The sequence below is a fragment of the Vombatus ursinus genome, unplaced genomic scaffold, assembly GCF_900497805.2.
Source record: "Vombatus ursinus unplaced genomic scaffold, bare-nosed wombat genome assembly UNPS02000582.1, whole genome shotgun sequence".
NCBI lineage: Eukaryota > Metazoa > Chordata > Mammalia > Diprotodontia > Vombatidae > Vombatus > Vombatus ursinus.
Window position 1 is genome coordinate 27,603,428 of NW_020940360.1, and position 15,247 is coordinate 27,618,674.

The 15,247-nt window shown below is 38.2% G+C and overlaps 2 protein-coding genes across 2 annotated transcripts in view; both read left to right on the plus strand.

The window, feature by feature from the left end:
- GRIK2 (glutamate ionotropic receptor kainate type subunit 2) overlaps positions 1-15,247 on the plus strand; it is a 790,978-nt gene that overhangs the window by 255,689 nt on the left and 520,042 nt on the right. The window contains exon 2 of the mRNA XM_027855426.1: positions 14,454-14,621. Coding sequence (XP_027711227.1) covers positions 14,454-14,621 — 168 coding nt within the window. The remainder of the gene's footprint in view (positions 1-14,453; positions 14,622-15,247) is intronic.
- On the plus strand, positions 3,072-3,851 carry LOC114038223 (RAD9, HUS1, RAD1-interacting nuclear orphan protein 1-like). Its single transcript, XM_027855439.1, has one exon. It carries the CDS (start codon positions 3,072-3,074, stop codon positions 3,849-3,851), a length of 780 nt encoding a protein of 259 aa, XP_027711240.1.

Here is a 15,247-nt window from a genome sequence, read left to right on the forward strand (position 1 = left end):
AAGCTTTTTAAGTTTTAAAAATATACAGAAGAGGAAAGCAGTTTTAAAAAAGCTGGGGCACAAGCAATCTTTTTCTAACAAGACTAGTCTGCCAGCACTGCACTATTACATTATTTTCTGCAACTTGATTTTAGTTTACCAGCTGCTTTCTGACTCATATTCTTTCATTGAAGGCTGCATCAAGAATTTACTACTTTTAAAGTACTGGATGTGCTTAGATCTGTAAAGACAGATGTGGGGGGGTGTAAGAAAGGGGCTTCTCTAACTTTTACCTATAAATCAAAATCCACGTTACTACTTTAAGGACATACTTAGGATCATATATTAGAGTTGGAAGAAACCTCAGAAGTCATGCAGTCCAAGCCTTTCATTTTACAGATGAAGAATGTGAGGCCCAAGGAGGTTAAGGGACTTGACCAAGGTCAGAGTAAGCAGCAGAGGCCAGGTCCTCTGACTCCAGACCGCATGTTCTTTCTACTATACCACGATGCCTCTAGAAAGTAAAGATAATAACTATTGTAAAATGAGGTTTTACAGTGTGTGTGTGTGTGTGTTTGTGTTGTGTGTGTCTGGGGGTGGGGTTCTACAGGATATTCTATTGGCATGATACTATTCATTCATTCATTAAACAAACATTGAGCAAGCTCTAGTACAAATACAAATATAAATGACATTACCCTTGCCTGCAAGAAATTAAAACTCAAGGAGACTTTCATTTACCTGTGTATTTTTACATGATTTTTTTTTTTTGGTTACAAAGACACTAATTTATCTCTTTGGATGGGATTTAATTTGGGTCACACGATCACAGATTTAGATATGGAAAAAGTCTCAGAGGTCACCTAACCCAACTCCTTTCATTTAACAGACGAGAAAATTGAAGCTCAGGGAAGTAACTTGCCTAAGGATACACAGATGTATTGAATGCTTTACATAAGATCATTAGAGCTGGTAAAAAAAAAAAAATTGTGTTGAAATGCTGGGGGGGGGGTGGATACAGGAAAAATGTTTTTCTTGCTTGATATCTTAGGGGCCAATATTAAATCAGCTACTTTCCCCCAGGAGAATCAGTATAGCTAAGTGGATAGAGTGAACTTGGGATCATAAACATCTGGATTTAAATCCTGCCTCTGACATTGTTTGGCTTTTAAAACTCTTCATGGTCTAGTGCCAGACTGCCTTTCTAGGTTTACTGCATATTACTCTCCCTTCACACACTTTACATTCCAAATCGGCCTACTTTCTGTTCCCCTAAACAATAGTTTATCTTTGTATATCTATCTTCCAGGCTTAGAATATACACTGTTGGCACCTCTACTTCCTAGAATCTCTACCTTTTTAAAATCTAGCCCAAGTGCAAACTCCTAGAGGAAACTTATCTAGATCCTTCCCCCTCAAAACACACACACACACTCCCCTGGCTAGCATCCTACCCCTAAGTTTTGTGTCCACCTTTCTGATCTTGTGTTGTTTCCCAACAGATTGCAAATTCCCTGAAGTCTAGGGTTGTTTTCTTGGTATCCTCGATGCCTAGCACAGGCCTAACACAACGCATGGCAGAGAGCAGGCACTTGATACCTGTTGAATGAATGCACACCATCTTCCTTCCTATGGGCAAGTCATTTAACCTCAATGAGTATCAGTTTCCTGATCTGTAAAACAGGGATAATGCAGGTGATATCTACTTCACAGATGTGAAACTCAAGGGAGATAATGTAAAATACTTTGCAAACTTTAAAGCTCCATATAAATATAAATGCGAGTTATCAAGTTTGAAGAGAGCCCTTGTAAGACTGATAGTGTAGAGCCAGGTAATCATATAGGTGTTCTCTCAATAGCCTTGCTGTTTTGTTATTAACTAGTTTTTTTGGTTTTGTTTTTACTAAGTACTCTATTAAGTAAGACTTAACTTCTAGTAAAGGTCTTAGGGGAATTCAAAGCAAATGTGGGTGGTGACTGTAGCTAGTAGTGTGAAATAGAGCTTCGTTAAAGCTACCTATCCTTCTAAAAGTGGCCAGCAAGACTCTTGTACTAGGGGAATCAACATAGGCATTAGTTTGTTTCAGTGGACAAGGCACTGGCCATCTCATTTTTCCTTATAAAATACACATACAAGATCACAGCAACGAGGGTTAGAATATCCCTGAGAATAGCTTTATACTCTCTGGGATGGCCAGGGTAGGCTCATTCCTACCCAAGTCCCAACATCAGCTAAACCAGAACAATAAATTTAGGGGTAAAGGGAACTTGGAGGTGATGTCTAAAAAGGGGTTCGTTGTTCCCTGGTTCATAAGGTCCATTTTCATGCAAGCTCCATCCAAGTTTGGCTAAGTTAGAATAATAAATTTAGGGCTGGAAGGAATCTAAGAGGTCAGGTAGTCCATTCATCTTTTCCATCAGACTAAAATTTTTGAAAGCACTCGGGGCTCATCCTTTTCTTCCCCTACCCCCGACCCCACCTCTTCCTTGTACCTTCAGAACTCAATATATTAGCACATCAGGAGTATTTAATATATGCTTGCTGATTGACTATTAACATTTGAGATAACCGAGAATTCCTCATTAGACTATGGACTCCTTCGGAGCAGGGATTGTTTTTTGGCGTTTTTTGTTACCCTAACTCTTGGCATAGTGCCTGAGACAAAGTACCAAATGCATATGGAATGACTGTTACAATTCTGATAGTTGAGGCTCTTGGAGGTTACCGAGCTAGTATCTAATTAGAACCCAGATCTTCTTGACACCAAACACAGGACTCTCACCATTCCACAATAAAAAATAATCCTCGAGCACACTTTATAAATCATCCTAAGAATATACAGCAGGAAATACATTAGGGGAAGGAGGGTTTCCAGTCACGTGTGAGGAGGGTGTCCACCAATCGGGGCATGGCCGCGTCTGGGCTTTGCAGGCCGGACTGTCTGCGGCCAGAGCCAGAGCTGGAGGGGAAATTGGTCATGTATTCGGTCAGGAGGTTTAGGTGAGGACCGGTGCCCGCCACCGACTTCTGCCCCTCAGCCTCCCCCAGGCAGGCATCATGAAGCTGCCCACTGCCCTTCCCTCTCCCGTCGATGCCTCGCAAGAAGAAGAGCAACGGCCCGCTGCGCAAGGCTCAACTGTCGTTCCGGGAGCGGCTGCTGGAGGGCCCCAAGCACGGCGGAGGCTCTTCGAGGCCCTGCCCCGCGCCTTCGAGGCTCGCGCCTCTGCGGCCGGCCAACCGCGAGCCCCTCCCGGCCTGGGTGTCGCCCCAGTTTAAGAAGCCCGTGGGCAGTTGGCTGCCCGTGGGCCGCAAGCGGCCGCCGCAGCCCCCACGCCGCCTCCTGCCCTTCCAGCTCGGTGGCCCTGCTTGGCGGCGGTGCTCGCTGCGAAGGGCGCAGTACTGCTGGTTTCCTGCCTTGAGCTTTCAGAGCTTCCCGCCAGGGCTGGGGACAGGCCCGGGCCCCGCGCCTTCCACCTGGGCGGCCGCCGCCCAGCATGAGGCCCCGGACCTGGAGGAGCCCGAGGAGGCTCGAAGGCCGCCGACCCTGCCACCTAGGCCCAGGAGCTGCGCCCCTCGGCGGCCAGAGCCGCCTGACCCGGAGACTCGAGGCCTGCCCTCGGCCGTGGGCGACGCTGCTGCTGCCCCGAGGAAGCAAGGGCGGGGGCGCTGTCCCATCCACCTTACCCGGCCGCAGATCCCTCCGCCGGGCCCGCCGCCGCTGGTCGTGGACACTCCGGAAGAGAAATACGGGCTCAAGGTCACTTGGAGAAGACGCTACCACCTCGTCACCTACCTTCGGGAGAGAGAGAAGCTCAGCCTGAGCCAGATTTTTGTGTCGAAATCAGAAGAGGCTCTCAACCCCTGGATGTGACCTCCCCCACCCGGGCCCCAACTTGGCTCCCCTGCTGAGCAAAGGCGTAAAGCGCTTTGTCAACCTTAAAGCGTCCTATAAATGTATAGCCATTGTTTTTATTCCCGGGCAGCTGCACCACTGACCTGGGATTTGGAATCCACAGGCGTGTCCTTGAGGCCCTGAGTGAGAAGTGGCCTCTGATCGACCATACATTCTGTAAATGGTTAATGGTCTTAACTTCCCTGTGGCTGGTTTTGTTCAACAAGACCTGCTGCCTCTTTCTGTTTTTATTTGATGCTGCTGCATATCGTTTTTCTAACCTTTGGAGACATAAAGGGAAATGACATGAAATAATATGGGTATCAGTTGAAGCCTTCGTGGTCTGTCCAGTTCTATTATGGAATATAAAATCCCCTAATCATCAAGAGAAATTACTTTTTTTTTAAATTTTCTGTGTAGACGAGGGCTCATGTACGCATAAGCTATCCCTCACCCCCATGCCAATTCCTTCAGCACCCGGTGGACTGTAGTTTTTATCTTTGTATCTCTAACACCTAACACAGTGTGTGGAACAAAGTAGGCACTCAATAAATGTTGAATGACACAAAGGGAACTGAAAACACACACAAAAAAACCCCAAAACCCAAGGTTCCCTAACTTGATTCTTCAGCTTGCAAGTAAGCCATTTTTTTTTTTTACATTTTCCTTCCTGTTGATTATCCAAGTTAAAGATAATTAATAGCAACCGGAGGAAAAATAGAAGAACTTATTTCCAACCAAATCTTTGCTTGAAGTGTTAAAATAACTTTTGGTAAATGCTTAAAATGTTTGAAACAAACGTAGGGAACTGAATGCTGCTGCAATTGGTAGTAATGAAGCAGTTATTTCATATTCAACAAAATCTTTTAGATGGAGAAGCATTAAGTATCTTTTTTCACCTTGCCCCCAAATTGCCTTGTATTTATTTGTATATTTTTATATAAACTTATATGTGTACTTGTTGCTTCCCTCAGTAGAATATGAGCACCTTGAGGGCAGAGACTTTCATTTTTTATTTTCTATCTCTACTAACTCTGCTTGGCACGTTATAAGGGCCCAATAAATTCTTTTGATAGTTGGCGCGGGTGCCTGAAAAAAGGAAAGTGCCAACGTAGTGAGTAGAAAGGGTGGGGTTTGGGATGATAGTAGTAAAAATTAGCCTGAGAGACTAGAGAAGTCTCTAGGGAGGGACTTGTTGGGGAAGTATGTACAAGGAGCCGGCTGAAAGATGGTGTCAGTGTATGAGAGAAGATTCAGTAGGGTTAGAGGAGAGTGATAGAGAAGAGTGAACTCTATTGTATGGATGATTGTAAACCAGTAGAACAGCTTTTAGGCTTGAGTAACTGAGTCTCCTAAATTTGCTACAATACATCAAGAAAACAATGTTCATTTAAGGAAGTCTTGCAAAAAATTCTTGTTGAAAGACACAAAAGGAACAAAACAAAACAAAACAAAAAAAGGTACCCCCCTTTTAGTTTAGGAAAATCTAGTCACCTTATGGTGATGTTCTAGCAGTATCCATAGAATAAATTATTGAACAATTCAAAGTGGGTTTGGAAAAACAATATGGTTTCTTGCTGAGCATTAAGTGGATGTGAGAAGCTTGAGAATAACTATAGAGCTGGGCATTCTCTTGCTTAGGAATATGCTTTCTCACCCTCTTGACCTTTCAGACTCATTGGATTCTTCTAAATGTCAAACTCATGACAATTCTTGAAAAACCATTTTTTATCCCCCCATTTTTTAGTCCCACCCATGTACAATATTTCAATTTAATCAGGATTTATTGGGCACCTACTGAATGTAAAGTATTGTGTCTCGAATCTGAATGAGAGTCCAAGTGTTGTCCCTGCCCTTAACTGTCGTATAATACAAAAATATGTAAGTGCTGAATAAGAAAGCTCTCCAATGGCATTTTATAAGGTAATTGAAAATTGCCGTCCTTTAGAAAGAAAGTTGTGGTATAGTGAATGTCTTCCATATTTAGAGCACCAGAAGAAAGTTGCTTTCTGTGACAAAGTGGCAAATCTAAATGTTGCCCTCACTGAATAGCATCTTTATTGGGTTCATTGGTGTCTAACATCCTAAATAAAGGGAGTTGGCATTCCGTTGGGGAAAATCTACTGTTGCAGTGTTGAACATCAACATTTTGCCTCAGGTCCTGATGGATATAGCCCAGAACCCTAAACCCAAGTGCCTTAGGAATACTAAAGTAGTGTTCTCCAGATCACCTGCTTCTGGACTGGGTTATTACAGTCATCTTTGAGGGAGCAATCCTCAATTGAAGAAGGCACTTCATCACTCCAAACAACAACTGCCAATTATGGGCAAAAAAAGGACTAGGGGATAGGTATACTCTTCCTCCTTCCTTCCTTCAATCCTATCCCCTGCAGCCATCATCCCAGGACTCTACTGGAGAGGGGATACAGTCCAGCAACTGCTTCTGTTCATGCTGTAGCCACAGATAGTAAAGAAAATTTTTGCCACCGATCTTTGGCATTGTCAAATTATTCAACATTAGAAACTGATAGAATTTGATAAGTGGAAATGAGCCTATGCTCTAAGGACTATGGGACCTTTCCATTTGACTTATAGCTGAAACTACTGTGTTATCTCCTCCATTAGACTGTAAGCTTCTTGAGAGTAGGAATTGTCTTGTTTTTTTTTAATTAGTATCCCTAGTATTTAGCATAGTGCATTGTATATAGTAAGCATTTAATAAATGCTTTTTCATTCATTGCACAGATCCAAGTCCTAGTGCCTCCATGAAGGTTTCCCTTACTTAGTTCTCACTGAACTCCCTTTCCTATATAGTATGTTTATATAGCATTTACAGCCTATGTCACAATTTGGCATTTAGTTTTTGTCATTATTTGCTATTGTGTACATGTATTACTCTCATCTTCCCAACTAAACTAGACCCAGGGACCACATCTCACACTGAAGTGTTCTTAACAATGCCCAGCACAATACTTAAGTTGGGGCTAGAAAGATATTTGTTGAATGCTATTTCTGAGGTTTGTGTTGACATTATGAAAAAAAATAAGGCAACACGAGGAGGGTTTATGTCTTCTTGCTTGCTCCTATTTATTGTATTGAAATTAAATTTGCAATTATTTTCCAAAAATTCTGATATTGTATCCTTTCAATAAAGTTTTGAGGGAAACATATTTTTGCATTTCTTAATAGATAATAAGAGATTGAAATTGAGAAAATAAGCATATTTTCTGGAAGAGTCAGATTTTGAGTTATTTTTAGAGTATTAATCTTATAAAATTAAACTATAAATGATAAGTTGGAAGTATATGATTGTTAAGATGCACTTGGATTTACCACTGCTATCATAGGGGAGGGCATCAGATAAGTAAGTGTGAAAACCATTCATTGTAGTGATTTGGAAATTTGGAGCTTCCAGTGTATTTAAGAACCCTATGGGGGTGGGGAGCAGAGAGGAAAGCATCAATGGAAGTATTTGTAATTTTAGTAAAGGCATTTTGGGCTGGTGTATTCAGGGTCAGGTATGCATTTTTGAAAAGGTGAAATTTAGTGTATCTTGGTCCCTGTAAAAGGAATGGGAATTGTAGACTGGTCAAATTTTATTCTAGAATCATATGGTTCTTAAAGGTGCATGATGGCTGTGGGGTGCATTTCATCTAACATGCCTTGTGAACTCTGTAGGGTAGCAATCTTGTCTTTGAACACTGGATGCTTATGGAATGCTACAGAACTGTAATGCTACATAAATAGAAATAACAGCTCTAAAGGAAATTACTCTTTTACAGGAGGTATATAGCACAAAATAAATGTTATTTGTAAAGCTATATTAAAGGGGAAAAAACAATAGAATCAAGGAAAAAAATCATCCTTCTCCAGGTTCAGGAAAAGGTGAAAGAATTTGTTGCTTCACTGAAATTTCCTATAGCGGTTTTTTGAGTTAAAGCTATTATTTTGGAATAAAAACAGTAACTTTCATTGTCAAAATTGCAAATTTCTGGCAAGAGGAAATGTTTTAGATAAGATTGTTTTCAGGAAGAGGGGACTATAATTCTGCCTTTAAAAATAGTAATATGTATGTGTGTACATATACACATAGTGGGTGGTCCTGTGCCAGCATCTCCCATATTTCACAACTGGTACTAAAGTTCTTTAGAGAGACCTTGAGAGTATCCTCCTATCACTTCTTCTGCCCACCCTGTGAGTGCTTGTCTTGCGTAAGTTCTCTGTAAAAGTGTGCCTGCATTAAAAAAAGGCACTGTACTCCGTAAGCAAAACAGAATCATAGTAGTGCAAAGGAAATGAGCTGCACAAATCCAGAGATGTCTCTATCCCAAGTGTTCTAACAGACTACTTGTGCCCAACCTGTAGTAGAGCCTTCAGAACTTGAATTGGACTGATCAACCACAACTGAACAAACTATATGCCCTGACCTCAACATTGTAATATCATTAGTACTCTTTGAAAATGAAAGATGAACAACGTACACACATGCATGTACATATGTATATATATACATAGATGTGTGTATTATGTTGTATATCATTGCATATAACTTCTAAATACATATAGCTATACCATATATTTGACTTGTATGTTGTATGTATGTATATACATGTAGAAAATAATTTAATGGGACCTGAAAAGTGTTCCATTTATATCAACCCTTTTGAGAATTTTATAGAAGCCACCATCCCCCCCACCCCCACACACAAGGAAAGTGTTTATGTGGAGGTCAGAAGAAGTGATATAAGGACACTCTGAAGGTTTCTCTGAAGAATTTTGAACTCTGTTGTAAGAAATGGGAGACACTGGCACAGGACTGTCCAGCATGGCATGTCCACATCAAAGAAGACCCTGTGCTCTGTGAGCAAAGCACAATTGAAGTAGCTGGAAGGAAACAGGAAATGCACAAATTTAGAGACATCTCCACTCCAAATGTTCATAGGGACTATTTGTGTCCCCCTTGTGGTAGAGCCTTCCGTGATTGTATTGCTCTGATCAGTCAGAGTTAGACACACTGTACCCCAAGAAAGTGATGTCATTTTGGCCCTCTTCGAGAGCAAAGGACAACAACCACAGAAGCCTCCCCTTATTTTATCCATTTGTAAATAAAACAGACATTTGAAGGATATATTATTTGCAACTAAGTTTTAAAGGAGTAAAGTAACAACATAGAATTGTGCCTGGCGCAGCATAAAAATTCCTGAACCTACAGTCAAGAGATTAGGTTCCAGGTTTGATATTCCCAGCAGTGTGGCTGTTATCAAGTTGTTTAATTTCTCTAAGCCTCGGTTCCTCATCTGTAAAATGAGGATAATCAAATTTATGCTACCTACCTCAAGGCATTATGATGTGCAAAATGAAACCTTAAATTCCTATGCGAGCAATTAGCCTACAAAAAGGGGAATAGTTTAGAGCTTTCAAAGCAATGATTCTGTTTCAGAACCAAATCTGCTCTGCCAAATCTGTCTAAATGTTCTTGACCCTACATCAGTGTTTTTCAAAGCGAAAGTGTATCCTGGTGTACCCCTGTGCCTGGGAGCTAGGGAATGGGGAAGGTGGGAAGGGAGGAGAGGAAGAAGCAATGGACAAACACGAGATATTAAGTTCAATTCCCACATAAATACATTTTTTTTTCAACAAAAGCCAAGTTGAAATAAAATTTAGCAAAAGTGAACCAAATGACCAATTCATTCTGCCAGTGAATGCAGTGCGGCGACTATTTAATTACTAAATACAGTATGCACAAATTTTATATATATATATATATATGAAATTGGCCACCATCACTGTCAGTTTAGTCTCATAATAGATTGTTTCCTTGAGTGCTTATGAATGTGAAGTATGTAAATTTAAGTTTTAAAAAAAAGTCTTTCTGTGGAAGTTGGTAAGTATGGTATAGCAAGCTGATTAAAGAAAAGGAAATGTTTAATAAATTTCAATTACTCAAGAATGTTTATAGGTACACATTTGGAATGTTAGGCAATTAAATGAAAATTGTCTTAAGTGTATTTTCTAATACAAAAGTTGAAAATAATATCCCTTAAAATGAGGAACGGATCTGTAAGGAAAGTCTTCTTGAGCACCTGGAACTAGTACAAGCAAAACAAAAGAATTTAAATAGCAGAAACACAAAAATCCCTAATTCAGAAAACATGATACATTGTATTATTAGGATTCACAAGTACTACTATTAATAGAGGAAATAGCACTGTATTTGCTATATATGAATACTTTAGCTGAATACAGCATGAAACAAAAGTATTTTGAACATGTTGGCAAGGTAGACTTTGAAGTGGAAATTAGATGCTTTTATTAAGCAAAAGAACATTTTCCCACAAACCATGATTGTGGCATTGGAAGTTTAACTTGCATAGTGCAAGTTTACATATAAAATCGACACATTTAAAAATCCTCATCAGATAGGAAGAAAGTTAATAATCTGCAGCTATTGCTAGAGTTGAATGGAGGCATGGTGAAGCATGTGTAAAGCAGCTTTTACTGGTTGCATTTGCAGATAATGCAACAGGAATCACAATTGACCATATGTCAGAGGACTCTATGTAATACCTGAAAAAGCAAAATCTTTCTATTTTGTATTGCAAGTAGATGCAACAGACTTAAAGATTCTCATTTGATTACATATGCATGCTGTGATATGGAAAATTTTTAGAAAAGATTTCTTACATTGCAAATCTATTGATGGTGATGCTATATCAAGAGAAACTTTCAATATAATTAATTTTATAATGAAAACTGTAAAAAGGGATGGCGCTCAATTGATGTTCAGAACTGAATACAGTTCTACAAATTACCAGTTAAAATATGACCCCTTATGCAATTGGTATATGTTGTATGCTTCACTAGATAATTACTTGTAACAAGAAATATGAGTGAGAAGCTATAGATGTTTTCTCAAATTGTTAGGAGAATAATCAACTTTATTTTAAAAACCACATAGTTCATTAAAGAGGAATGCTGTTTGTAAAAATTATGGGGATATAGGTACAGAGCACAAGGCACTTCTATGCTATCGTGAAAACTACTGAATTTCTCATGCTAAAATATAAAGGTGTTTAGGATAAAAGAAGAAATTGCTATTTTTCTTAGTGATAATAAAGATGAAGCAAATATATTTCTTAATAAAAACTTCCTTCCAAAATGCATATTTAGTGAATATATTTGAAAAAACTGAATTTTCTAAATCAGTGCAGCATCACATTTGTTCTCTTATCTATAAAGTGGTTGCATTTATGAAAAAGTGAGAACCATAGATAAATTTATAAAATTATGTTTTGATGTATTTCCCAATTAAAAATACCTGCTTAGCAAATAAAATAGAAGAAAGGACTTATTAATCATTTTACATGATTGTAGGAGCAATTTTCACTTTCTTTTAAAGATCCAAATATTTCTAAATATGAATGGATAAAGATGTCAGCTGCCATGAACAAATATGATACTTTTGGCTTAGTCCATATTAAGAAGAAAGATCAATATACTTGTTTTGCAACAGTATACCAAAAATCCTTTGTTTTGGTTAGTTGTGAATAAAGAGTTCTCTATGTTACATAAATAAATCTTACTACTGTTTGAAAGACCCTATTTGTGAAAAATGAGACTTCTGTATTTTATATGAAGTAGAATATCAATTTAGTTTAGTGGTTGCAAAAAAGTTGAGAAGCAATATCATCAGTGATATGTTTTGGGAAATTGCTAAAAATACAAGAAATATGGAATATACGAGAAGGAAATTGTTAATTAAAAAAAACTGTTAAGTGTTATGTGACAAGCATAGTGCAGGATTGGAGATAAAGATGTAAAAAAAAAATAGTAAAAGCAATCTCTGCTCAAGAAGAGCTTACATTCTTATTGGAGGAAGCAACACAGAATGGTGACCAGGTAGGGACTCTTTAATTCTAAAAGTTTCAGGGGTGGTGAATGGGACCATAAGGCAATAGATTGACATACCCAATCTAGGAGCAATGGCAATTTGATTTCCATGGTTCTAGAACTAGAGGTGGGCACTTGCCAAAGCTAGGAGGTGATTTGTGGCAAAGGGTATGTATTTGTGGCAAAGGTAGGGGAATTGGAATTTGTCCAATGGTACCTGTACAACTGTTACTGAGTATAACAGAGTATAACTTCCCTAGGAGACTTTTTCAGGCTCAGAAGAGAGGAATATTGGGAGCTTGTACAATCAATAGTCAATAAACCTTTATTAAGCATATACTATGTACCTAGCACTGTGCTAACTATACAAAGAAAGGCAAAAAACAGTCCCTGCTCTCAAGGAGCTCACAATCTTATGGGGGAGATAGTATGTAAATGATTACATATAAACTATATATACTTATGTATGTGTGTTTTATGTGATAATCAACAGAGGAAAGACATATATGCTCTAGATTATAAGTGCAGAAAAGGAAATTTCTAAGTGCTCCTTTTACATTCAGGCTCCAGATAGACATTTTAATCTGGATTTCTATATTTAAATTATGAATGTAGAAGTTAACACAATGAAATAAGACTATTCAGCTGGAAAAGTGTCATGGCTAGCAGCATGCACAAAGATCATGTATTGTTAGCTCACCAAACACACAAATGAAAATGGAATAAATAACTGCTCAGAAACCTACTTTAAAGGACTGAGATGATCACAAATGGTACAGTGAGATACCTGATCATTCATAGTTCTGAACAACAAGGAAGGAAGGATCAAAGGAAGGAGGGTGTGGTCAAGCACTGCTTCTAGGGGAGCATTAAGTGGAGTTGTGGAAGGTTTCTTGTAAAAGGTGGGATTTTAGCTTTAGTTTGGAGGAAGAAAGAGAAACCAGGAAATAGAGATGAAGAAGGAGAGAATTCCAGGCGTAGGAAACATCCATTGAGTTGGGGAGAGATGTAGTGTCTTTTGGGAGGAACAACAAGGAGGCCAGTGTCACTGGATTACAGAGTATGGGTTGGGGAATAAGGTGTAAGAAGACTGGAAGGTTCCAGGTTATGAAGGACTTTAAAAGCCAAACAGGATTTTATATTTGATCCTGGAGGTAATAGAGAGCCACAGGAATCATGAAATGGGATCGGGAGTAGTGTCAAATCTATGCTTAAATTAAGCAGCCAAGTGGAGGATGGATTGCAGTGAAGAAAGAATTGAAACAAGGAGACTAACTATAGGCCATTGAAATAGTCCAAGTGTAGGGAGATGAGGTCCTGTATCAGGTAGATGGCAGGGTCAGAGGGAATGGGATGTTTGACAGCGATGTTATGAAGACAGAAATGACAGGACTTAGAAACTGATTGGATTACAGTGGTGGGAATAAGAGAAAGTGAGGCATTGAGGATGATGCCAAGGTTGAGGGTGATTAGACTCTGGATAGTAATAGGGAATTTAGGGAGAGGGGAAAGCTTTAGGGGAAAGATAATAAGATCTGTTTTGAACATCTTGATTTTAAAATGTCCATGCGACACCAGATTGGGATGTTCAGTAAATAATTGGAGATGCTAGACTGGAGGTCAGGAGAGAGGTTAGGGCTGGATAAAGCTGAGAACCACCAGCATAGAGATTGTAATTGAATTCATGGGAGCTAATGAGATGACTATATTTATTTTGTATCCATTTATCTGTATCCTCTCTCCTCTCTACCCCAAAATGTAAGCTTCTTCAAGAGAACACATGGCCCCAGAGCCCTAGGACAATGTCTTGCGTATACTCAGAACTTAATAGTTATTTAATTGAATTAAATAATGTGGTGACAGTCATTCTGACTTAGTGGAAAGTATGTGTCATGGGACAGATTTTAAGGAATGGACCTTTGCAATAAACTATATGACCAATATATAAATGAGTACTATCCAGGAATGTAAAGTCAGTTAATGAAATAATTCTTGGATCTACTTTACACAGTAATGTGTGACACACACAGTAGACTTTTAGCATTAAAAAATTACATTGTTAAAATCTTCAAACATTGAAGACTGATTGACACTTTAATTTTTTTTTATTTTTTTGCTTTGAAGTTAATATTATTATTTTCATTTTTTAAACAGAACACTGAAATTTACTTAAAAATTAATTTTCAAACTTTTAATTTCCTAAGAATTGTGCACTATGCCAAATTACTGTCAATTTTAAATTATTGGAGATACTTTACTGTAAATTTCATTATAGTTTTATACAAGTGGGGAATAGTTATCTTCCCTGTTTTGTCATTGGTATGAATTTTATATCAATCATTTCTATGTCAGATTTTAGTTACTCAGCAAAATCTATATACACACATTTACTTAGGTCATGGGTAAAATAGTTTAAAAATACTTTAAAGTGTTATATATGTGTCATAATCATCATAATAGTAATTATTAAGGCTGACAAAAATAATACTTTTAATATTCTATAGTATTTTGGTAATTTTGGCAGTATATACTTATCATTTAGACCATAATTATAAATCAAATGTCAATTTTTAGGGGAATATGCTAACATTTAGTAGCATAACTTAAAGATATTTAATAGAAACTAAAATATCTATGTATTTCCCTTGCCTTATTGTAAAAGTTGATTACTCATTCTTTTTTTGTTAACAGGTGGTATTTTTGAATATGTGGAATCTGGCCCAATGGGAGCTGAGGAATTAGCCTTCAGATTTGCTGTGAACACAATCAACAGAAATAGAACCTTACTACCCAATACCACCCTCACCTATGACACTCAAAAGATAAATCTCTATGATAGTTTTGAAGCATCCAAGAAAGGTAACTTGGCATACTTTGTTTTTGACTTTTGTGTTTTTCCTAGAACTAAAGTCTATAACTGTGCCTAACAGTTTTCTTAACTCTGCTCTGTGGGTAACTCCTTAAGAATATAGACTATTTTGATCTTTATTAAAGATCTCTTTGCACGACACAGAGCAGCAACATTCTAATTCAATCACTGGCCTAAGTGATGTAGATTGATAAACTTTTGAAACCAACTTAATTTAAGGACTAAAGGAATATTTCTATGACTGTATAATTTATTAAAATAACAACAGCAACAAATCAAAAACTAACGTGGGACTAAACCTGATCACAAAAAGTTCTTCCTCAAAAGAGTTGATTGAAATATACAAGTTAACTGCATTGTAATTAAATTTATACTTTCCATTTGACTAATAATACATGTATTGAAATGTTTCTGTCTTCGTTTATCTCCTTTTTTCCCAAAGCCTCTGAAATACCAAAACTATCTTTTCAAGAGCTTGTGAATTCTTTTCAAACTGTCAAGCACTTTGTAAATGTGAGCTATTATATCCTCAACTCTGTTCTTTACGGGTTGTTTTTTCCAAAACCAATTATATTGCTACTATGATCTTAATTTAGCTGTTTTCCCACCAAGAATC

Coding starts and splice junctions, on each gene's coding strand:
- LOC114038223 (XM_027855439.1), top strand. CDS start 3,072: ATGCCTCGCAAGAAGAAGAGCAACGGCCCGCTGCGCAAGGCTCAACTG.